The sequence below is a fragment of the Poecilia formosa genome, unplaced genomic scaffold (genome assembly GCF_000485575.1).
Source record: "Poecilia formosa unplaced genomic scaffold, Poecilia_formosa-5.1.2 Scaffold92, whole genome shotgun sequence".
NCBI classification, from domain to species: domain Eukaryota; kingdom Metazoa; phylum Chordata; class Actinopteri; order Cyprinodontiformes; family Poeciliidae; genus Poecilia; species Poecilia formosa.
Window position 1 is genome coordinate 1,296,549 of NW_006800031.1, and position 22,794 is coordinate 1,319,342.

At 36.1% G+C, this 22,794-nt stretch overlaps 1 protein-coding gene across 3 annotated transcripts in view; it reads right to left on the reverse strand.

Moving 5' to 3' along the window:
* Positions 1 to 22,794, reverse strand: part of LOC103142014 (transmembrane protein 132B) — a 238,943-nt gene that overhangs the window by 36,933 nt on the left and 179,216 nt on the right. For all 3 annotated transcript variants that reach the window (XM_007557864.2, XM_016674253.1, XM_007557865.2), the window contains one exon: positions 16,282 to 16,477. In XM_007557864.2, the coding sequence (XP_007557926.1) occupies positions 16,282 to 16,477 (196 nt within the window). The remainder of the gene's footprint in view (positions 1 to 16,281; positions 16,478 to 22,794) is intronic.

Consider the following 22,794-nt stretch of genomic DNA (forward strand, 5'->3'; position numbering starts at 1 on the left):
CAGAAAAACCGTTCTTCACATTCTGCCAATGACATGCGGTCATAACGGGAGCAAAGACACAGAGGCACCTCAGGGCACAGCAAGAAAAAAGACAAAAAAACAAAAAAACAAAAACACGACAAAGTCAGCAGTGAATACACACAAAACCCTTGACACACACACAAAAGTTTAAACACATGTGACCAGTAACAACCTGTCTAATGCCCGATCCTTCTCTGCCACACACGCGGCTCTGTGACCTTTTCATAATGAGATCTCTCGCTCGTTCCCTCTCAAACAGACATGCGCGCATGCTTTCTTTATGAGTAATTCTTAGTTTCCTCTCCGCTTCATACACTCTGCTCAGTCTTGCTTGAAATCAAAATTAAAGTGCTGTCCAAACATGGGTACAGTTATAGGTTGCTGTTGAGAAAGAGGTGAGAAGGAGGAGTGGAAGAAAGGACGGAGAGGGTTTAATGGGTGTATAAAGATTAAAGATGGAGCAGAGCTGACGAGGACAAAAGACCCAGGAAATGCAGACACAGGGAAGAAATAATTACATCATTGTGAAGATTTTTATCCAATTCAAGTTGAAATGAGCAGGAGAGATAACTAAACAGGCATGTACGCATCTATTTTTATGTACTTAATTGTTTCTATTTTTAAGCATGCACGTTAAAACATCTGCAAAAAAAAGATCAGCACACATTTTCAAATTTTCTTGCTTTACTTTTACTGTCAATGAAAGAGAAATAAACTTTGCTCCTTGTAGAGGCATTGATGTCTCAGTTGGATGTTTTAAACTTTCCTAAACAGTTTAAACAGATACATTAGAGTAGAAGTTTTCTCACTTGTTGCAGTCATTTCCATAATGATTTGCTTTGGAAGGAATATTTTCTTGTAGTAATTTTCTAAAAGCAATACGCCCGTGTATTACATACTATTTTTCCTTTGGGGAAAAAAGAATTAAAATACAAATTTAAAAATGCTAAAGTTACATTTACTTTATTTTTTATTTTTTTAGGAATTGTTTTAGACAGTTTAATAACTGTGAGACAGAAACTTGTCGAACGAAACAAAACTTTTCATATTTTGGAGATACAGGTGTGTCTGGAAGCAGTGTGACCTCTCTGGTGACCTGTGCACCCTGCCTCTCACCAAGTAATTACTGGAGATAGACACCAGCTCTCCTGCCACCCTGCAATGGTAAACAGGTGAAGACAGTGGATGGGATTTTAAACACCACTGACAACGTATATCAAAATTCTGTCTTGGGTTAAAAGGATAATTTATTTTGTTTGTGTCATGAAACAAAATGTTAAGCAAAATGTGACATTAGCAGTGCCATGCTACTCTATAGAAAATTTGGTTAGAAATTTTACACTGAAATATTTGCAGGTGACTTGTTAAGTTCGATGCAAACCCCTAAGCTTGGGCAATAAAGGTTTTTAAAATGTGAAGATATTCTATATCAACAGAAAGTTAAACATACAAAAAAATTAAAATAACTTCTTTGCAACTTTATCTTGAAATTGAAAATGTAATTTATTGAGCAGATACGCCGATGTGCTCAACCAAGAGTCTGAGTTTTTGACCAAATATAAATAGAAGACAGAACTGAAATTAACATTTGACTTTACTTGGTAATTATGAAAATTACAGCATGTAGATATGCTGTTGCACTCTCACTCTGGCTAATGGTGACAGCCAGACATTAACCTCTGACAGCTGCCTCATTTGAATTTCCCCCAATCTTTGAGCATGGGGTTGAAAAAAAACCTACACTATAAGACATTTAAAGTTCCTTATTAACCCCAAATGATCACTGACCTCATAGAACTGCATATATATATACATATATATATATATATATATATATATATATATATATATATATATATATGTATATGTGGTATATTCTGTATAAATCAGTGCATTTTTGTCTGAATTTATACTTTTTCTACAGGGAAATTTTGCAAAACTGATGATACCAGAGAGGGAAGTGTGTGTGTGTGTGTGTGTGCATTAAAAATGAATTGACAAAAATGTGTGTGATACAGGAAACGTCTAGAAGACGCTGTTCTGCCCTGTGATGTTTACTCATGCATGTTTCTGCTGTATAAGGTGTGTGTGCAACTCGAAGTGAAGCAACTAGAGCAAGACCACCTATCGCATGCATGCGCGCACACACATAAAAGGGTTGACACTGTGAAAAAAATGTAGCCTTTTGCTTTTCTGCAAAATTAGATTTCATGTTAGTACAGGAGCATGTAAGCACTTTTCTTTCTTTTCCTTTTTATTTTTCCATTAGGCTATCAGCAAATTTCTCCCTTCTCTTTCTCTTTTAAACTCTTGCACAGACACACACACATTCAGAGATATTTTTTTCAGTCAAAATGGCAGTAGCGACATCAACTCTGTGGTTTTGTTTCTTGTAAAGGCACAGAGACATTAAGACGCTTTCTCTCTCGCCCTCGATCTCTCTCTCTCTCTCTCACACACACACACACAGGGATGCGTATCTGCCTTATCTACTTTTCTGTTCATTCCTTAAACTGTCAGGTTTCTCATTTGGAGGAAATTGCTTGGAACATATACAACTCAGAATCTTCCTTTGTTCACACTGTGACCTTTTCACTACAGTCTAATAAGCCAAACAATGGGACACTGGCCACACAAAGTCTACTGCTACCTCCAGCTTCTGTATAACGTAAGTAAAATAAAGTGATTTGGAAAGAAAGGAAAACAAGACCAATTATTCCCCAACAGAGAAGCAAAGACTGTTTTTCAGAGAATTTGCAATACCTGTCATTTGGAAATGAACATTTTCTGCAACGCAAATTTACGGAAGCCATAGTCCTAGGTATATTGCATTTAGAATGTGCACCGCTTCTTTCATGTTATTATAAAGGACTTTATTGTATTTTGTAATGCAACAGACTAATATAAGGTTGTGCATAACTCTGGAGTGAAAGATTGTTTTCAAAAATCTTTTATGGATAAACATCTGAAATGTTTGCATTTGCTTTCAGCTCACATAAACATAATGCAGTATCTCTTATAAAACATGATCCTAAGTTTTGAATGATTAGTCCATCTAAACCCAATTGCAAAATATGATTATTAACATAGACTGTTAACATTAATAGGAGAAGCAGTAGAGCATGGTTACTCATGGTGACTCTAGAAGAGTTGCAGAAATTCAAGCCTCAGGTGGGAAAATCTGTTCATACAACTATTATTTATCATGCACTCCAGAAATCTGACCTGTATGGAAGGGTGAGAATAAATAAATAAAATTTCCAAATTAAAACATTAGGAAGTCCTGTTTGTGGTTTGCCACCGGTCATGTAGGGAAATATTAAATATGAAGTTGTAGCTCTAATCGGTTAAACACTGCATATCCCCAGAACACAACATCTCCATGGTAACACATGGTGGTGGAGTATCATGCTGTGGGTGTTTCTTTAGCTTAGACTGGGTAAATAGAGTTGATTGGAAGACGGATGAAACTAAATTCGGGGTAAATCTCACAGAAAACCCGGAGCAGTGGTTTACTTTTAATCCTGCATTAGAATGGTCCAGTCAAAGCACAGACAGATATCTGATCATTAATCTGAGGTAAAACCAATGCCTATACATACTAGCAATGTATTCTGGCTAAAACTAAGATATTTTGTAAACAACAATGAGGGAAAATTTAATAGGCAAAGCGTAAAACCACGGTAAACAACAAAGTATGAGAAATCTGAAGACGTTCAGATTTGTCACTGCATATGACAGACTATGCAGCCCTAAATGCATCAACACACTAATGCATGTTAATGTGTTTCCCCACAGTAAGAGAACTCTGCTTCAAGTTAAAACCATCATTTAATTAGCCTTTGTAACACAAGTACTACACATACCTTGTAAAAACTAGAACAGCAAACGGCTGAAAAAAATGCATTAAACTCACTTCATCCATTGATAGACGTAGCAATTAAGTAATTAGGCAAACTGCTAATGGAAAAATTGACTCTTTTACCACTTTTAGCAGGAAATTAACAAATTGCCTGCAGGAAGAGAAGAGTGATTTGATCCAGACACAACCTTTGATTCATTATGTAATAATTGTTTAGAAAACATTTCTCTTTAGTGAATGTTTGCCTTATTGAATGGCAGCAATCATCCCATCATTTAGTGTGGAAATTTAACTTATTTTTAAACTGAAATATGATACAGAGAGCACCACACTCATTTTCTCCTGCTTTTTTTCCCCCACAGTTCTATTCACCAATTTGATTCCAACTAAAAGATAATACTACTAAAACACATTTTTAATCTAAACAAAAGTATTTAAAACATTTCTCTAATCATGTAGTTTTATAACAGTAACTGGTAGCTTGACCTTTGATTTCTTTTGAGTTTATATGGAGGTTTTTTTCATTATTATCTTTATAATTGTAATCATTATGTCAACTGTTTTAAGAAAATGAAGAAATAAATCTAAATATTGAACCAAAAGATCACAGCAGAATACTTGAGAAAGAAATTACAGGTCATTTATGTGTATTGTTAATCACATAATACCTCAATGAAACAAAATGATGAATAAATATGCAAATCAAATGGTTATTATGTCACAGATTCAGTTTCATTTCCATAATAAAATTTAAGGGTAAACATAAAAATGTGACAGTAATGGGATCTTTTCATCGTATTAAAGTCTAATTGCTTAAGTTTTATGAGAACCACAGAGAAGTCCAGGATACAGTTGTTCTTAAAATAAAGTCCTGTTGAAGTAAATGAACTGTGACTTGAACTGATATTGTAATTTACCAGAATGACAGTCAGTGGTGTTCACTAAAATAACCAGTGACTGACTTTCTAATGTAAAGATTTTTCTGTCATCAATATCTATTTAATTCTCTCAGTCCATTACTTCAAATACAGTAAAGATCATGTATGTCTATTGCCAGAGGTTGCTTCAGATGGTTTGGCTAAAAGTGTGGGGAAAAAAAAGTTTATTGAGCGTGTTCGATGCAAGAAAAAGAAGAAAAAAGGTGAAGAAAACTAGAATCAAAATGAATAGAAATGTTTTTCTTTCCTAATTCTTAAATTAGAAAAAAAGATTTGTATTGTGAACTTTTGAAAATGTCTTTCTCAAGTTCTCTGTACTTCTTTGAAAGCAACCATTTACTTCTTTTTAGAGTTCTGCCATTTTATCCCATAAACCATGACACAGGAACCCCCAGAGCAACCTAAGCAAAAATTAGTCATGCTCTTCTCCTACTGTCTACCTTTCTCTCCCAGCACTACATTTCAACTGTTACAATCCTGAAAACTGTTTGCTTGTAGATTACCTACTGCATATGTCCTGATTTCCAGTGCCTATTTGCATTTCTTTTATTTAAATCCCCATATAGTTGTGGCAAACTGTATTATTCAAGGTGTGTAGGTCTACCGGCACTCCAGAGTTTGCTTATTTCACCTCAGATGAGGCTGCTGAATTTGCATTTATTGTGTTTGTGTTGCCAACACCTCAAGGCAATCAGCAGCACCAAACCATAAAAGGAATCATAAAATGAGACAGATTGCAGCAAGGCGAAGAGAGTGAAAGAAAGATGTGAACAAGAAGCATAATAGGGTTTGGATATTGAAAAGGAAGCGAAAGCTGACAGGATAAGTAAAGAGAAAAAAAAAGTGCAAATATTTAAGACAAGATTGAAGGAGGTTAAGTGAGAGAAAGAGAAAAAGTAAAATAAAGGTTGGGGAGTGACAGAAACAGATGATGGTGCTGACACCTGGGCGTGCTGCCTAGAAAGAAGTTTTGTGCGTGTGTGCATGTGTGTGTATGATTTGTCAGGGATAAATGGCTATTATCACTATGACAATGTTAATTACAGCCAGACTATTAGGCTCGAGGAGTGCCGCCTCATTTATTTGGTTGTAGAGTCGCTGTGTGTAGATGTGTGCATTTCTCAGCTTATGTCTATGCATATTCTCTTTTGTTGAGTGTTCCTGCAAGTGAGTGTGTGTTTTTGTGCGAAACAAAAATAAATGTAATCTATGTTAGACAGAATAATTACTCAAAATAAAGTGGGGGTGAAATGTTGAAATATTTCTTGTGATTTATCTGACTTCTGACTTATTGTGTAAACTGAGTAGGAGACATTTCAGCTCTTCCACTCAAGAGATATTTTTGGGCCACACTTTCAAAGTCAGAAATTATTAGCAAATATCAAGAGGAAATTTTACCCCAACTCATCTTAAATCATTTTTACAATCAGGAACGCAAATAAAGTAGAATAATAAGTAGGGTTCCCAATATGGGACCAGATTTTAGTTTAATAATGATGTGGCTTTATTTTGGAACCATACAAAGCAGAAAAACCACATGAACTTCTTTGGATACTCTTTAAAAGACTCCAATACAGTGCATGTAAATGTAACTGAATTGTGTTTAATGAATGTTTCATCTACTAGTAAAACTATTTAGATAGAGTGCAATACCTCACTTCCTTATTGCACTTTTCTCCAAGTCCATTTCTGGTGACTCAAGTGTATTCTTAGCCTCTCCACCTCTGCGACCAATTTCAGGCCGTCTCCTCCTGCTCCACCTGCCTGTCGGACATGACGCTAATTGGAGCTCCTAATGAAGTACTAACAAGTCTGTGGGGTATCTGAGAGTCAATTGCTCCGTTCCTGGGTCAATCAGGACACACCTAACCTTTGTTCATTCCTTTGCCAATACAAACAGGCAAGCAAAGTTTGCATCCGCACATAAACACAAGTAACACGCAGACAGCCTTCAGAGCCACAAAGTGCTATCAGGCCTAATGTTTTTCTTGGAGACAGCTGAGATTAGCATGTGTCAATGCTGCACACAAGCAATAACAGGCAATTATCAGGAGTGTGTTAAGACTTTTACGTAACATGGCCAAGGAAGATGCAGGTCAAACAACGTTACTATTACACACTTCTTTTTGTTTGTATAACCATATAGGATCCTACTCAGGAGAGGAGCTTTTGTCTTTTAAAATGGCTGGGTGGTAATAAAAGTGCTAAAAAAGAAAATGCATCCATTTCAGGAAAGGTTATACGCTTGATGAACTATAATATACAGCGCCTTGCAAAAGTATTCATTGCCCTGAAGTTTTTAATGTTTTATGATGATTCAACCACAAATGTCTTTTTTTTATGTGAGAGGCACAAAAATAATTGCAAAGTAGAAGAAAAATATTCACGGCTTTCAAATCTGCCTTCAGAAGTCACCTACTCATTTTCCTTAATCTTTCCATAAAAATACAGTTCTGTAAAGGCTTTGACAGGGAACATTCAGGAAAAGAAATGCCAAAAGAACGACAAAGAACGCTACAAAAAGGTCAGGCATAACCTTTTGGAAAGGTTTGAAGCGGAGTTTTTGTTAAAAACCCAATATGCCAAGCTCTGAAAACTCACAAATGGGTCATTTTTAATTTGTTTACAACAGAAGGAATATGACAAACTTTCACTTGCCATTTCAATACTTTACAGTTCTAACACATAAACATCTTGTAGTGTGACGTAAATCTGTATCCAGATCATTTTGGTCAATAATTTGCAAAGCCAACTTTTTCTGCAATCACAGCTCCAAATCTTTTGGTGTATGTATCACATCTACAGACTGAAATGTTTGGCTATTCCTCTTTGCAAAATGCTTACGATCAGTCAGATTTGATGGAAAACATCTGTTGGTAGTTATTTTTTTTGTTCAAGCGTATTTACAAGTGTTTTTAACTCTGGACTCAAAAAGAGTCACTCACATACTTTCATCTTAACCATTCCATTTTAGTTCTGGCTTGATTTTTAATGTTGGTGTCCAGCTGGAAGGATCCACAAAGCATGATACTGCCACCACCAGTGGCTTTGGTTTTCCATCTGACCTTTCAGATGTTTGATGGCGCCTGTTGCAAAGACCTGTTGCTTTCTTCATGCCACTCTTCTATAAATGAAGGATGGTGCTTTTTCACTAACAATCTCCAACAAACCTTTGAGGTTTTCACAGAATTACAAACATGTAGACCATATTTACTTTGTAGCATTGCATTTTATTTAGGGGTATGAGAAAAAAACAAGTCTTGTGTAGAGAAAAGAAAGGATAAATGATATAAAAAACGGAAAACTGTGGAAATAATTTGTATTCCGACAACCATCCATTACGTATCACATCAAATTAAAATTACATTGTAAGCCGAGGTGCAAATAGTTTATTCAATCCATTTAAAAGAGGAAATGTCTGGACTCCCTTCCATGAGTTGTCTCCCTGACAAATATCATAGAAATATAACTTAACGGATAACTTAACACGGCTGACATTTTGCTTTCCTTTTCATAAATTAACACGATAAGGCAGCACAGAGAGAAAGAAGAGAAGGTTGAGACAGAAATAGATGGAGAAAGAAGAAAAGTGGGAAGTGAAGAGTGAAACAGAGAAAGAAAAGTGGGAGAAGCAAAAAAAAGGCAGAAATTAAAAATGGGGGTTAAGTGCTACAAAATGAGAGTAATTTTGAATAATCAAACTGAGAGAGGAAGAATAAAAAGAGAGAGGAAAAGAGAGGAGGGATGAAGACAGTTGGTAGATATGAAAGCTAACAGGCCATCCAACCGTGCACACACACATGGAGTGTATTCATTTTAGTAATTGGGTTTATGCCAGACCCAGACCTTTTCCCTAACTCCACACTGAACCAAAAATCAATACGCACCTTAGTCCTGAACCTAATCCCTAACCCAAGAAGAGACATTCTTCTTATGGGAACCAGACTTTGGACCCCCTAAGGAGCATTGGGTCCTCAAAATGTAAGTATCTGATGAAAAAATTGGTCGCACAAGGTTAGAAATGCCGAAACACACACACTTGTGTAAAATCCTTGGGAGACTTATACTTTCAATTTCCAGAGCCCTAATTTAATTAGAACTGCCCTGCTCTTGTCTCCGTTTACGTTTGTCTCTTTTCTCTCTTCCTCTTTGTTTCTGTTCACTTGAAGGACTGACACACATCCACTGGACCTCTCTTTGTTTTCCACCATTACCTCTTTCAATTTAGGGAAGCTTGTTTAACAAAATTCAGTAAATATTAAAATGATTACAAACCCTAGTTTATTTCTTCACTGTCACAGTTTTTTCATGGCCCAGACTATAATTAGATGGAAAAACACTCATTGCATTTTGTACAAGTCGTGAAAAGAGTTCTGCATCTCACTTGAAAAGCATAGCAGGTCGGAGGATTTGCCGGATGGTGCAGTGCAAAAGACTTATTCATGCATTTATGCATACATTGCATACCAGTTATAAAACGGTGCAGTTATGTTGAGTCTATTAAGCTGTTAAGGGAAACTCAGACTGTATTGAGTGAATCCTTCTCTGTGAACAAGCATGTGGAGTCAATGGACAGCTGACTGCATCAAGCTCATTTACTCAACCTAATTTTGTATATTTTATCTAAAAAATGTTTTATAACAACATTTTATTGTGACAAAAAAGTAAAAACAGAATTGGAGGGGAACATTTTCACATTATTGACGTTGATGTTGAATTTTAAAACATGACAGGCACGGATAAAAACACATAAACATTGATTTTTGTTTCCACTAGCTTGAATAAAAAGTACTAAGATGATTGCTTGTGTTTTGCTGTTTGATCAGGCTGTTCATTAGCCTCCTGTGATCTCTCTTGTATTCATTTTTTCCCTTTAAAATCTTGCTTTCTGCTTCTAAAAAAATGGTAATTTTTGTTTGTTCTCTGTGATAAATCTTAGTTTTCCATCTCTTCTCTCTCTTTTCCCCTGCCCCTCATTTTGTTTTCCCATTACATCTCTTTCTTTTAAAATTTATTACTTTGATTTAGTAATTTAATTTAGTAATTTTATTTATTTATTTTGGTATCTGAATAATTAAAGTTGTAAAATAGCAGGTCTAGAAATGGCTAGCGATAATCCAGTTAGGAGTAATTTGCTCTTCTTTTAGACTTCACCACACCTCTATCTGCTCTGATTCTGCTGCTTTAGAGGTCCATGAAGAACCAGTTGTCAGACTGAGCACTTCCCAAATGTGATTATGTAACTGAGTATGAAGGAGTTTGTTTTAGATTTGGTTCAGAGGAGAAAAATCAAATCAGTCAGTCATGGTAAAATTGGGAGCTTTGACTATCCTTCTGTTTCTCATTTTCTTTGAAAGTTTCTCTCTGCAGCCCTGAAGAAATCCTAGACTTCCTACATTACTTTATCTTACAGGAGATAATTAAAACTTTTTCACATTTTCTCAACAAGGAAGTTACTGATGAAAACAAATAATAATTGTAGCTTCTGAACCTTTGAATTTGAATAACTCTTGGTTTGGTGCAGTATGTCTGACTACTGGTGAGTTTTATGCTGAAAACTAGATTAAACATGGTGGCATAGTAAACAAGTGCTTACACGACCTTTTTGATTTTTTTAAGTGTTCTAGTAGAAAATTGAAACAATGAAAATCATTTTAAAATTAATCATCTCAAATCTAAACAGGAAATAAATTCTGTAGAATCGCATCTTACTTGTAATGAATTTGACAGATTATTTAGTTTGGGGAATTGGAAAATGAAAAAAAAGTGCCTTTTGCAATAAAGACATTTAAGTTATAATTACCAAGCAAGCAGGGGAATTCTGGTAAATATTTGTGAATAATGACAGCACTTTCTGAATATATGATATGTTAGAATTGTAAAAGATAAACACAGAAAGATGCTTTGAGTGTAGAAAAAGCTCAAGATGTGAGGAAAAGAAATAAAGGAATAGATGAAAGAAGGTGTAAACTTTAAGCCTTTTAATGAGTTGGGTATGTGTATGGGCATGGTTTCATTAACAGATATTTGATTTTTCAGTTTCTTTTTCTGCACTTACTAACTAACCTTTTTCTACACAACCAGTCAGAAGAGGAAAATTAAGAAGCCACTTAGCATAACTGCTCTGCTAAAAGATCTGAAAATGCACTCATACACACAGGCATCTTTAAGAAACAAAGATAAACAAGTGTCCTAATTAAGAATTAATTACATAGTAAAGCCTCAGAGAGAGGTGAAACTCTTTGGAGAAATGAAGGAGGATGAAGATAGAGGAGGAAGATGAGACAAGGGCAAATGGAGTAGCAACAGGACGGGTGGGAATTTAGAAAAAGAGGAGCGGGCGTGAGGTTAGGGAATACAGAGACAGAAGGGGAGAGAGAAAAGTGTTTAAACCTGAAGAAAGAAACTAATGAGAAGGATACTGAAATACTGCAGTTCCACAAAGCTATGCAATTACAATCAGGCACAAACAAGACACCAAAAAGATTTAACAGATATTTTAGTTCTTCCAGCATGAGCAACAAATTAACAAATCTGCATGAATTAGTATATGTATAAATAATAGTTATAGCAAATTTGTGGAACAAAGAGACAAGAAAGGGCCATTAGGTTTGTCATAGTGAAAATGTTCAACTTTTAGCTTTTATTTTTTGAATCAAGTCAATTGTTTCAAAAATAATCAATTCAACAACGTCATAAAAAAACAAATATGAGCTATGACACCGGAAGGGAACTGTTGGGCTAAAGACAACACAGAAAATCCGTTTTTGATCCTATTTTCCCACTGGCTAAGAAATAAGTTTGTTCTTATGGTTTCGTTCACTTCCACTAGTTATACAAGACGGATAACATCCACTTAAAAAAAAATCCAAAAACAGCTAAGCACATTTTGAGTGAACATTTACTGCGGCGTTGTCATTGGTGATAAAAACTTTAGACGCTCAAAGACCAATTTTTGTTCTTCTCTACCCTGTTTTCATGAACTATGGCGGGAAAGATTGAGTGTCATTTGTAAGGACAACAAATGACATACAGCACAATTAATTATTGCCATTTTAAGAATGATACATTTATGTGGGATTCTAACAGTGTCATGTAACACCAATATTAATTATTAGAATAAATTAAACAATTTAAGCAGAGTAAAGTCTCTTTTTTACTTTCAAATAGGATGGGGTGAGTCAGAACATGAAAACAAACGTATATTTGACCCCAAGCATGTCAGATGATACAAAGGCGACCTTGAAATCCACAGTAAACACCTCAATTTTTTGGTGTATTTTAGTGTAAGTAGAAAATGATGCAGTGTTTATGAAAAGTCTAAAATGATGTGGTCAAATATTGAAAGTGTTGACATTGTGGCAAAACTTTGTTGCTATTCTATGTTTAAAAAAATGTTTTCTTTTTTTGAAGAACTGATGCTGTTTGTGTCAATGCAGGGATCTAATCATTTTCGTACCTACTCCTATTACATGTAAAAATAAAACAGTGTTGTTTTTCCCACATATTTCCATTCAATTTGAATTTTTACTCTAGAAAGTTTGAACTTTTGAACTGTCTAAGATAAATAAAATGCTACAAAACAAGTCCCTTGGTTTAGTTATGTCTATATCCACAGGAGTTTTGTTTGTAAAATCCATTTTTTTGCCATCTTTTCACTCACTGATGCTATGTTGGCAGCCAATTCTTTAAAAATGATACAAATACAAATAACACAGAATACAACACAATATCATAAGCTTTTATTTTGATGGTGAGCTTAGGAGGAAATTACAACTAAAATTGCTTCAGGATTCTTTTTAAGAGCAGAAATCTTTAGCTAATCTTAATCACGTTGAATTCAGTCAGTTTATTATGTCCAGTCTGTTAATGTCTGTGTTTCTTTCTCTCTTTGGCTCCCCTCTCGCCTCCCTGCTCAGCTCTCCCTAACAACTCTCCCTCCTAACCCCTCATCTCGAGATGAAACCAATTTTTTAGGCCCCACAGGAGACAAATTACTCCTAATAATCCCTCGTTTCTTGGAGAGGGATTCTTTCGTCCCAGCTCAGTCAAGAGACCAGAGCCTTAATGGATATATGGAATTAGGGGGAAAATGTTGGAGATGGATCAGTGATGACAGACAGTATTCTGATTCTCATTTTTGGCTTCCAAAAAAAAAATAAATAAATAAAGAGAGCCATTCTGTACCTACACATCAGCCCTGTTGATGAGCTGACTCTTGACATGCGAGCTGGTAGCTGATGGCTGATGTAGATTTTGAATCATATAAACAGTCGAAACAGAAATAATGTTTCAAAGCCAGCATTCAAAGCCCCTGATGCAATTATGTGTGACGCACAGCTTTCAGGTACTTTAAACAGCTGTGAGCAAGATTTCATATTTTACTGTAGTTGTATTTCAGATGCTTCCCAAATTGTGATCCTCTGATGTGAAATTGGCTAAACTGAAAGATGTAAAACTGTTTGAAAGCTTCCACATCTAACTCACTTTGAAGTTACACCTCCAGCTCCTAATTCTATTCCTTTACTCTTCCTTCTCTCAAAGACCTGGGAAAAAAAATGAAGCTTTCATCTTGGCGACCTATCACAATGACCCCTCTCAGTGACAGACACCTTAAACAACCAACCAATAATCAACACCTGGTCAGGCAACTCCAGTAAACAAATCAGGAAGCCCAAATGGCTTGTAATAACAGCCATTTTGATGCTTTTACCGGAGGGGAAAGGCAAAAGATAGATGAAGGGAGAGAAAGTAAAATTGGATGTGCAGATATGTGTATACAGAGATAAGTGAGGCTGTTCTTGCATTCTTGCTGAAGATGAAACGGTCTTTCCGTATAGTAAGCCTGAAGAAAGTCTGTATGGAAGTCAGTTTTCATCAGTATTGTCTTAAACCCCTCTCTCCATGATTGCTATTTTGTCTTCTAGTGAATGCAACAAATTATTCATCTCAAAGAAATTGGGTAAATTGTTATGTCGGAAACATCAGAAAAAAACGTTGCCTTTCAAGTTTTTCTTTGGTCAGTTATATATATATATATATATATATATATATATATATATATTTACATTAGGTGTGGTGTTACCAGTTCTACTTTTATCTTGTGAAAGTCAGGCCCTCTGAGTCAAGACTTTCTATCAAAACCTTTCACTTCAGTTACAGCTGCAAATAATTCAGGGTATATCTCTACATTTCACCTCTCTGTATATGGCAGCAAAGGAATCCCAACTGCATGATGCTGCCCACGCCATCACTGTGAGGATACTCTTGCACCACAAATGCCAAAGCAAAATGTTGGTCCATCTCATCAGCAGACCTTATGTCCCATATTGGTTGTGCAATCTTTAAAAATGCCTTGTCGGATGTTTTTTTCAATGTGCTGTCTATATGCCGCTCACATCTGATTTATGAGGTGTACAACTAACAGTTGTCCTACTAAGGTGACCTGTCCTACCTAAACCATCTCAAGAGTTACCATGAACCTGAATCTGCTTTTCTTATCTGACCTGTAAATTTGGAAGGATATTCATCTGTTATTAGGTCTAAAATACTGAAACCCAACACTCACTGAATCTCTCTATCTTTAGTTTAATGAAATAAATATGGTATGAGCACCTTTGGGTTAGATACCACTGTGAGCTGACAACAGCACTGGGCTTCATGTTATACTCTGTTTATAGGGGATCGATTCTCCATGAAAAGTTAAAAGCTTGGATACCATTTTGAACCTGACCATGCTTTAATTTTCTCTATTGTGATGGGATTTTTTCCTCAAATGTTCTGTAATAAAGCCTTTAAGGCATTCAGAAAGCATATGTATTTATCCAGAGATTAACTTCTTAACTTGTTAAACCCCAAAGGGTTTTAGAAGTAATTTCCACCTGAAAAATACATAACACACTAAATCAGGAATAGCTCCCCAGTTATCAGATCAAACTGGAAACTTGTGGTGTCTGTGTAAAGGAAAGATATCCAAGAATGTTTTTCTAATGTCAGCACTATCGTAGCTGTTACCCTTCCTGGTGTAGTTGTCACGTCAGGCTTAAATTGTGGACTCTTCACTAATTCAGTGACTTCTGATGGGAATTATTTGGACTGGATTTTAAACATCAGATGAAAGGAATAGATTTAGTACAAATGTATAATGCCCCTTTCATTTCTGGAAGTTTTAACTTCCTCTTCAGAACTTTGCAACAAACAATGGTTTCCTATAGTCATCCAACAATGTGAAGTAGAAGTAGGTTGTATGATCGTGTTTTGTTTGCTGTTTCAGAGAAGGAAAGGACCTTTCAGTCTATGTTTGTAATGAATTCTAGTAATTTAACCCTCAACAATCCGATGATACAAACTTAGCTGTCCGCAGAAAGCTGTCATTGATTGTTGCATATAAGTATATATTCTATCTTTGCACTTGGAGCTTTGGCATGATTTCACATTAAATTGTATTTCTGTTTTGAGTATTTTTTTTGTCATTCCATCATTATATTGATGAAGAAGTATTATATGTAAATCCTGTAGTGTTGCAGTTTGAAATAATGGTTTCCTATAGTTGCTAAAAAGAGGAGGCTTAATGAAATCCCTTAAGCAAAACTGGGTTTTGTCACTGGGACTTTGCTGTTTGAAGGAGGGCTATCAGGCCAGATTAGCTTGACCTTAGTAGTAATGGAAGTAGGAACATTTTGAAACTCATCCCTCATTTCATTTTTAGCCAGTGGTCTCTAGTTTGCCTTTCTTAAGCCATAGTTTTTGATTTGAGTTTGTGAACGTGTGATGTAAATGAGCTTCACACATTAGAAAATGTTACAAATGTTTTGTAATGTTCATTTTGGAGCTCAACTTAGATTTCTTTTTAAAAATGTGTTTTTGGGTGCAGAAAATCACACAGATAAAATAAAATTTTACTATTTCATTAAGTTTTAATGAAAAACTTAACGAGGCTTCTAATTGCACACAACAACCCACAAGAAAACAAACAAACAAACAAAAAACAACAGCTTTCTAGTTAAGATTTGCACACATAGCATTGGAATATTTCCCTGCTATCCTTACGTAAATCTTTATTCCTGGCTTAGGCTGGAAGTAGCTTAGGCTCTGGATTGACTTGTTTAGAATGACAGGTGTAAAAACAGAAGACGATTTCTACTGAAAACTGGACTCTGTCAGCTATCAAAGTACATTATTACGTGTTTTTATGGCTCTACTTTTTATTGTTAAAACTTTGGTGGGCTAAAACCATGTGTGTGTGTGAGAATCCAGAAGCTTTGCATCAAGTGCAGGATTAACAAAGTGAACTTTAATCTTAGGCTAACTGGAACGAATGGGAAGGACTGGGGTGTCGCCACAAAGGTTAGGAGGCGGAGCAAAGAGGAGATGAAAAATGGAATCCATTCAGGCATGAGAAATATGTGCAGCTGTAATCGTAGATCTGTATCTGCTCTCATCTGGGAGCAAATCTCTTACCTCTGCCAGCGGCACGATGCCCTGGATGTCGGAATTGCTAATGTAGAGGTGGGAAACTTGTTCGGTTTGCTTCAAAGCCATCTGTGTGTTAGCGGAGTATTCCACAGTCCAGCGCAAAGTCTGTGTTGGCTTCAGATTAATCACGTTGTCAACCTCAAAGTCCAGCTGCATTATCTCATACGAGTGACTGTCCAATCTATAAAGACAGAGAGAGGATATCAGTTATTCGACATGTTTATTGAAGACTCATACTGACTTTGCCAGGGGGAATGGTTTGCATTCTGACTGCTAATGTGCAGCATGTAGAGTTGTGACCAAGCTTGGATGCTTTATACACTGCTAATGCAATACATTTGTTCATGGATTGTATTCTTTTCCAAATATTTGAAAATAACGCTTTTGTATTTCAACACAGAAAGGAATTTGCTGGGAACCAAAGAATTGTTTAAAGTGCATCCACAACTTCTTTAGGACTGCTGCTGTATCCTGTGTCTTTGAGGGTTCTTTCACACCAGATTAAGACAACCTCTCGACTCAAAGACCTCCACAACCTGTTCAAAAGCTTCTTTAGTCTGAAGGTAAACATGGTGGGGTTATTTCTTATAAATGGGTTTTTTCTGGCCATCATAAAAAATTGCTACCACAAGGGATATCAAACCTGCCAAGGATTGTATAGATCTGACAACCGTCATGCAACAATCAGTGGAAATACAGCTGTATACTGATCTCCATCATCAACTTTTGTCTTGCTAAGGAAGTAATGACTATCAATATTTCATTGTTGGATCAATAGCATGAGAAGATGTAAATGAGAGGAGGGGTTTCTCTCCTCATTTGTGCTGCACATCACTGCCACCCTGGGAAGTAATTATATAGTTTCTGCAACACAATGTGAGAACATCCTGGCAGGTGCAGTCAGAAGCATTGATGCAAATTGAATCTAAAATTAGATGTTAGGATTTCAAAAAAAACATAAATAAATAAATGTAATAAACCCCCACAACAATCCTATGAATGTTTGGTGTCAGGGATGTCTCACATGCAATTTTGAGTAATTGTGTACCTGGTGAATATACTGCATGGTTTTTAATGTCACAGTAACCATGTCTTTTGTTTGCATTTAAGTGTCTCTGTGTTTTTTGTACTAAAAGCAGAATCTGCCAGTCTGTGAGTGGCTCACCATCTCTGCTGCTGCTGATTGGACTGATGTTCCAGCCCTGTGAACCAATCAGCTCTGCCCTCTGCTCACCTGGCTGATCATCTGCAGCTGCTTAAATATCGAAATACACTTACATTCTAGGTGACTGTGATTCGATTTGAGCAGCTTACCCTTGTGTCTTTTGTTTTCGGGACTTAAATGAATGTATGTTTTGGAGACTGCGCTTGTTTAGTCACCAATTTAATTTGTCTTGGACCAATATGTTGAGTAATGGCCCACCTACATCAATTGTGTACTTGGAGGCAGGTCAGGTCTGGTTCTCTTCTCTGTTACTCCCGCCACTTCAACTATTTAGATTACTGGTACGGTAATCTCAGAGGTGCTACCTCACACGTATATATGTTTAATTAATGTCTCTTTTGTTTTATTCTTAATGAGGGAAGATTTGGGTAGTTTTAAGTATCTCAAATTAGGAGAGTTTTATTTAAATCATTTATTGATTTAGAAACATCCACGAGGCCACAGATCCTCCTTTAGTGTGATGTCTCCTGAGAGTCTGGTTTTACCTTTCTTTGTTCAATATTATCTTAAAACACTCATTAACCAACCTGTAAGGCTGGTTAACCATACCAGCTATTTTATTATAGTACCCTCGTAATGTCTTTCTGAGCTTGATTGTAACACATAATATGGTCTCAGTTATTGTTTAGTGAACAAAATTATTTACTAAAATTAGGTTTATTTCATTGAGGGATTCTAGTTTATTTTTTAGAACTCATTACGTAGCAAAAGGTTTGAGATTTCAAGAACTTTATTAGATCTTGGGATCAAAGAGGGAGAAATCCAGACACAAAGTTTGGGCTTTTGTTTGGGTTTCACTTAGTAATACATGTTTCCTGCATGACTTCAGTCACATATTACAATTGAAGAGAAATGTATTTTTAAAGTGAGCTTATTCTTAGACTCCAAAGCATTTTTACACAGCTAACGCATAATCTGAAATGTAACTGTAGAAGACTAAACTGAGATTAAGTTTTTCAAATTTAGGTTAACAATGAATTGATTCACACGAGTAAAGTTGATGTTTACATTTCTGAAGAAAAAAAAAAAAATCAAACTGTGCATGTGTAAGAATCCCCAACCCTGATTCTTAATACTCCCACTGTCTCCTGAAACGTAAAAGTTACATTCGAGAAATTAGTAGTTAGTGATGTGAATACCTGGATATTTCCTGGAAGCTACCGTGTACTTTTCTAAAACCAATCAGGCACTTTGGTGTGAATTAAAAGGGTTACCTTATGGAGCCTAGCAACTCTTTAAACTGTAGATTTTTGTTGTTTGGTTTGTCTTTCTGCTCACCAGATATCTTCATTTCATCAATCGTTTGTGTAAAGTATAATAAAAATATTTGATTAATCAGTACAGTGAAGATACTCAAACTTTCTATGGTCTTTCTGCAGATCTGTTGACAGATTGAGAAGGAATTTATGAATGAAAGGACTGAAGTGCTCATTACAAGATCATTGAGCAGCATAAAATGGCGTGTCAGTGCCACTTCTAGCATGAATTATACTAACTGCTTTCTGAAATGAAACAATTTGATGCAGAAAAAAGGTTTGCAGTTCACACTAAGTGCAACACAAAAGCTGTACAGACAAAGGCTCAATGTGCACAATATTACTGTATTTTTATGATTGCAAGAAGAGACATAATGCAGATACATTTCAGATAAACAGAAAGTATTGTCACTGTTTTGTCAATTCCCTCAAGGAACCTTCTGTTACATTCTCACACAATCAGACATACACACAAACCCCAGAGACGGTGAATCCTGGATAAAAGGTAAAAGTTTTAGTGTTTAACCTCCTCCAAGACATATGCATTACGTATATATTAAGGTCATGGCAAAAGAAGTCACAGAGGGTTTGCAGTAAATGGTGTCTGTATGAGAATCAAGGCATTTGTCTGCAGAGATGGGTGGATGATAAGTGAAAGAAGTGGATCAAGGAGGAAAAGCTGATGGAGTGTCAGTTTGCCTTGACCTCTTTTACTTCACCGTCATGCTTGATTCTCAGTCATTTGTCTTCACCTAACCTCATGTCCAGTCTTCCATCATATCCTACCATCACATACTGCTGGTGTTTACAAGATGGAGAGACAAATGCTACATTTTGGTACATATGCTTCCCATTTCCTGTTCTTCAATTACCTTCAAGAAAGAAAAAGAAAACTCAATCCATCCATCGCTGCTTAGTAGATTTGTGTTAAAATGGCCATTCTATAAAATGATTAATCTAAATCATTTAGACGAAACTTGGTGGTGAAGACAACAAAATAAATGGGCAAGAAAACTTTATTTTTTAAAATTTGGTAAACATCTTTTCACTCAAACTTGTTACTTTTTAGTTGATCTGACATTTTTGCTGCATATCTGTTCACCTTTATTAATTTATTGGTGTCCCTTGAACTCCTTTTCTTTTCTTTGTTTATGTTTCCTAATCGCAAAGGACATATTAGCACCAGCCCAGTTTAACATTTTCATAGGACAAAAACTCAAAACCTGGATAAGCCTCGACACATACACACTGAGACACAACGCTCTGTCGCTCTCCGTTCCCGTCTTTCCCACTCTCATAGATACATGCACACAGGCGATACACAAGCAACACACTTCTCCCGTTTCTCCGCCTTGCGCACAAGTCGATAGCACACATGTGCTGAGACCTATCCAAAAATTGTTGAGTGTGTTTCGGTGCAGTGTAATCACTGGAGCAGAAAAAGAAATGTGTCTGCAGTGACAGGTTCATTCAGGTGTTAGCTCCGTCACAACCACTAGGATCTGAAACAATATTACACTGTCCTCTAGTGCATACACACACAAAGACATTCCCTCGCATAGACACACACAAGAGGTACTCTGCAGAACTCAGAGCTGGCCAAATAAAGAAATTGGAGAAGTCCATGCATGTCACAACTTTTCAGCTTGTTTTCTTTCAGACAACGCTAATCCTAATGGGAAGTAAACACTAGTCTTTGTGTAATTATTCTAGATAATTTATTTCACTTAGATAATTGAGTTACTGAACTTTTACTAAATGAACTTTTCAATAGCATTCTAATTTACTGAATACAATTGTATCCTTACATCTTTTAGTAGATAAATATCTTACTTGACTTGGTTAGGGAAAGTTGTTAAAGAGACATACTCTGAATTGTTTGGCTTTTATACATGGAACCAGGAAAAATGCTTTTAAATAAAAAATTACTAAATTTGAACAGCTGACATAGAATAGTGATTTAAGTTGTAGAAATATGCCAAATAAGTTTTTTTTTTCTTTTTGCAAATGTTTGCAAAAGTGACAGGAAAATTGCTGTTATTTCAGTTGACTCCTAAAATCTGTGCACTTTAGGCTGGGATGAAAATTCAACTAAATGACAGCATAAAACATTAAAGAATTTCAACATTTTTAAAGTAGCCAAGCATCTTGAAAATAAACGTTTTCTGCCATGAGAAAAGCTTTTCTAGCCCCTTTTAAAATGGAAACAAACTAGCATACATGAATAATGATGTGCTGCCTGGAACCACAGACCGTGACACTCTGTTGCTGTAAACTGTATTTTGTGCATCAGGGCGTCGCTCTTTGGGATATTACTATTGACTTCTAGTAGAAGTCCTTTGGTTTTCAATATTTGACACATTTACCAGTTTCTGATTTGGAAGGGGAGGAAAAAGTGCCATCAGCAACAATTTAAATCACAACTAAAAAGAATAACTTCTATGTATGTATAATAATGTGTATGTACTTTGTGCCCTTGGCCAACAAAAACAAATGTTTTTGAACATAGATGTCTTATTTGACTCACTATAACACTTTATTTCAGTTTAATATGTTGTTTATATATCTACAGGAATTGCTGATTCCAAATGTAGTTTCATAACAGCAATAAAACTGGAATAAACAAAATAAATCAGAAAAAATGCTACAATAATTTATTGCAGCTATTGCTAAATTAATGTCAAAGATGTAATGAGAATCTAGCATTTGAACAATGCACACTTCAAATAGTTTGAATACAGTTAAAAAAAATGTCCCTGTCTGTCACCTGATAGCCAACCATAAAATAAGAAGGACAGGCAGATCTCTATCTTTTTGATATTAAATTGCTCTGCGAACTGCTTGGGGAAGCTGGGATGGCTTAGCCTATAAACCCAGATAAACGGAGACACTTCTGGCAGCGGCGAGTGATTTCTGAGATGTGACGGTTGGACTCACTTTGGTGTCTAACTTGTTTGGTACTTATGGGACTCTTGAAGCTGATTAGAAGAAATTATTGACCCTCTCCACCCCTACTTTCTGTTTAGCCATCAATTAAACAACTTAGTACCCAGTCTGGACCAGCGTAGATAAAATCATGATTGCAGTCACAGAAAGATCACCTCTTGCTCTGAAAGGTGGCTTGAGATATTTTGCAGTTTTTAAATATTTCAGGAAATGTATAGTTGTGTGTGCAGGTGTGTGTTTAAATGGATTTGTCATATGTGGCATGTGAGTAAGAAAGGACTTGGCTCAAATACCCAGGGGGGAAACACAAGGACACACACCGATCCTGCGACACCTCCAGTGGACCAAGCGCCAAGGACCCGTCCATCTTTCTGTCACAACTGTAACAACAATACACACCAACCTGCACTGGATCAAAACACAGCAGTTTGTGTCAAACTGCTTCATTTCACTGAGAGTTAGAATTGGCTCATGTGTTTATTCTTAGAAATCGAAATATTGGAAATATTTATTAAAAGACAGAAGTAGAAAGTAAAAGTTTCCAGAAGAATTTTTGGCGGTATCTCCCACTTGGTGTGATTTTGGGACCTGAGATATTTCAGACACATTCATTGTGTCTTTAAAGACCAGAAGGTCTTTAAAGACACAATGAATGTTTACACTTAAGTGGGCACATATGGAACTACTTTTGTGAAGAATTTTATTACTCAAGCTACATTACATCTTACTTTTGAAAGGGCATTATTTTCCTAGTCACACCACTAAATTATTTTCATATAAAGGAGCTTTTGTGTTACCTGTGGAATACCATGACTATGCTAACCTTTTCTAAAAGCCTAAACCATGAGCCTTATTAATGGTTGGTTTAGTCCAATCAGAGTATTTAAAACCCATTTTATTAAAGGTTAACACATAAGATTAAGTCCAAAACTGCTCATACTCTTTGCAGATTTAGATTTACCAACACATTTCTCCTAGCTCAGGGGTGTCAAACTCAATTTCACCGAGGGCCACTTCAGCATATTGGCCCCCCTCAACGGGCCACATTGACAGTACAAATCAGGAGTGCAT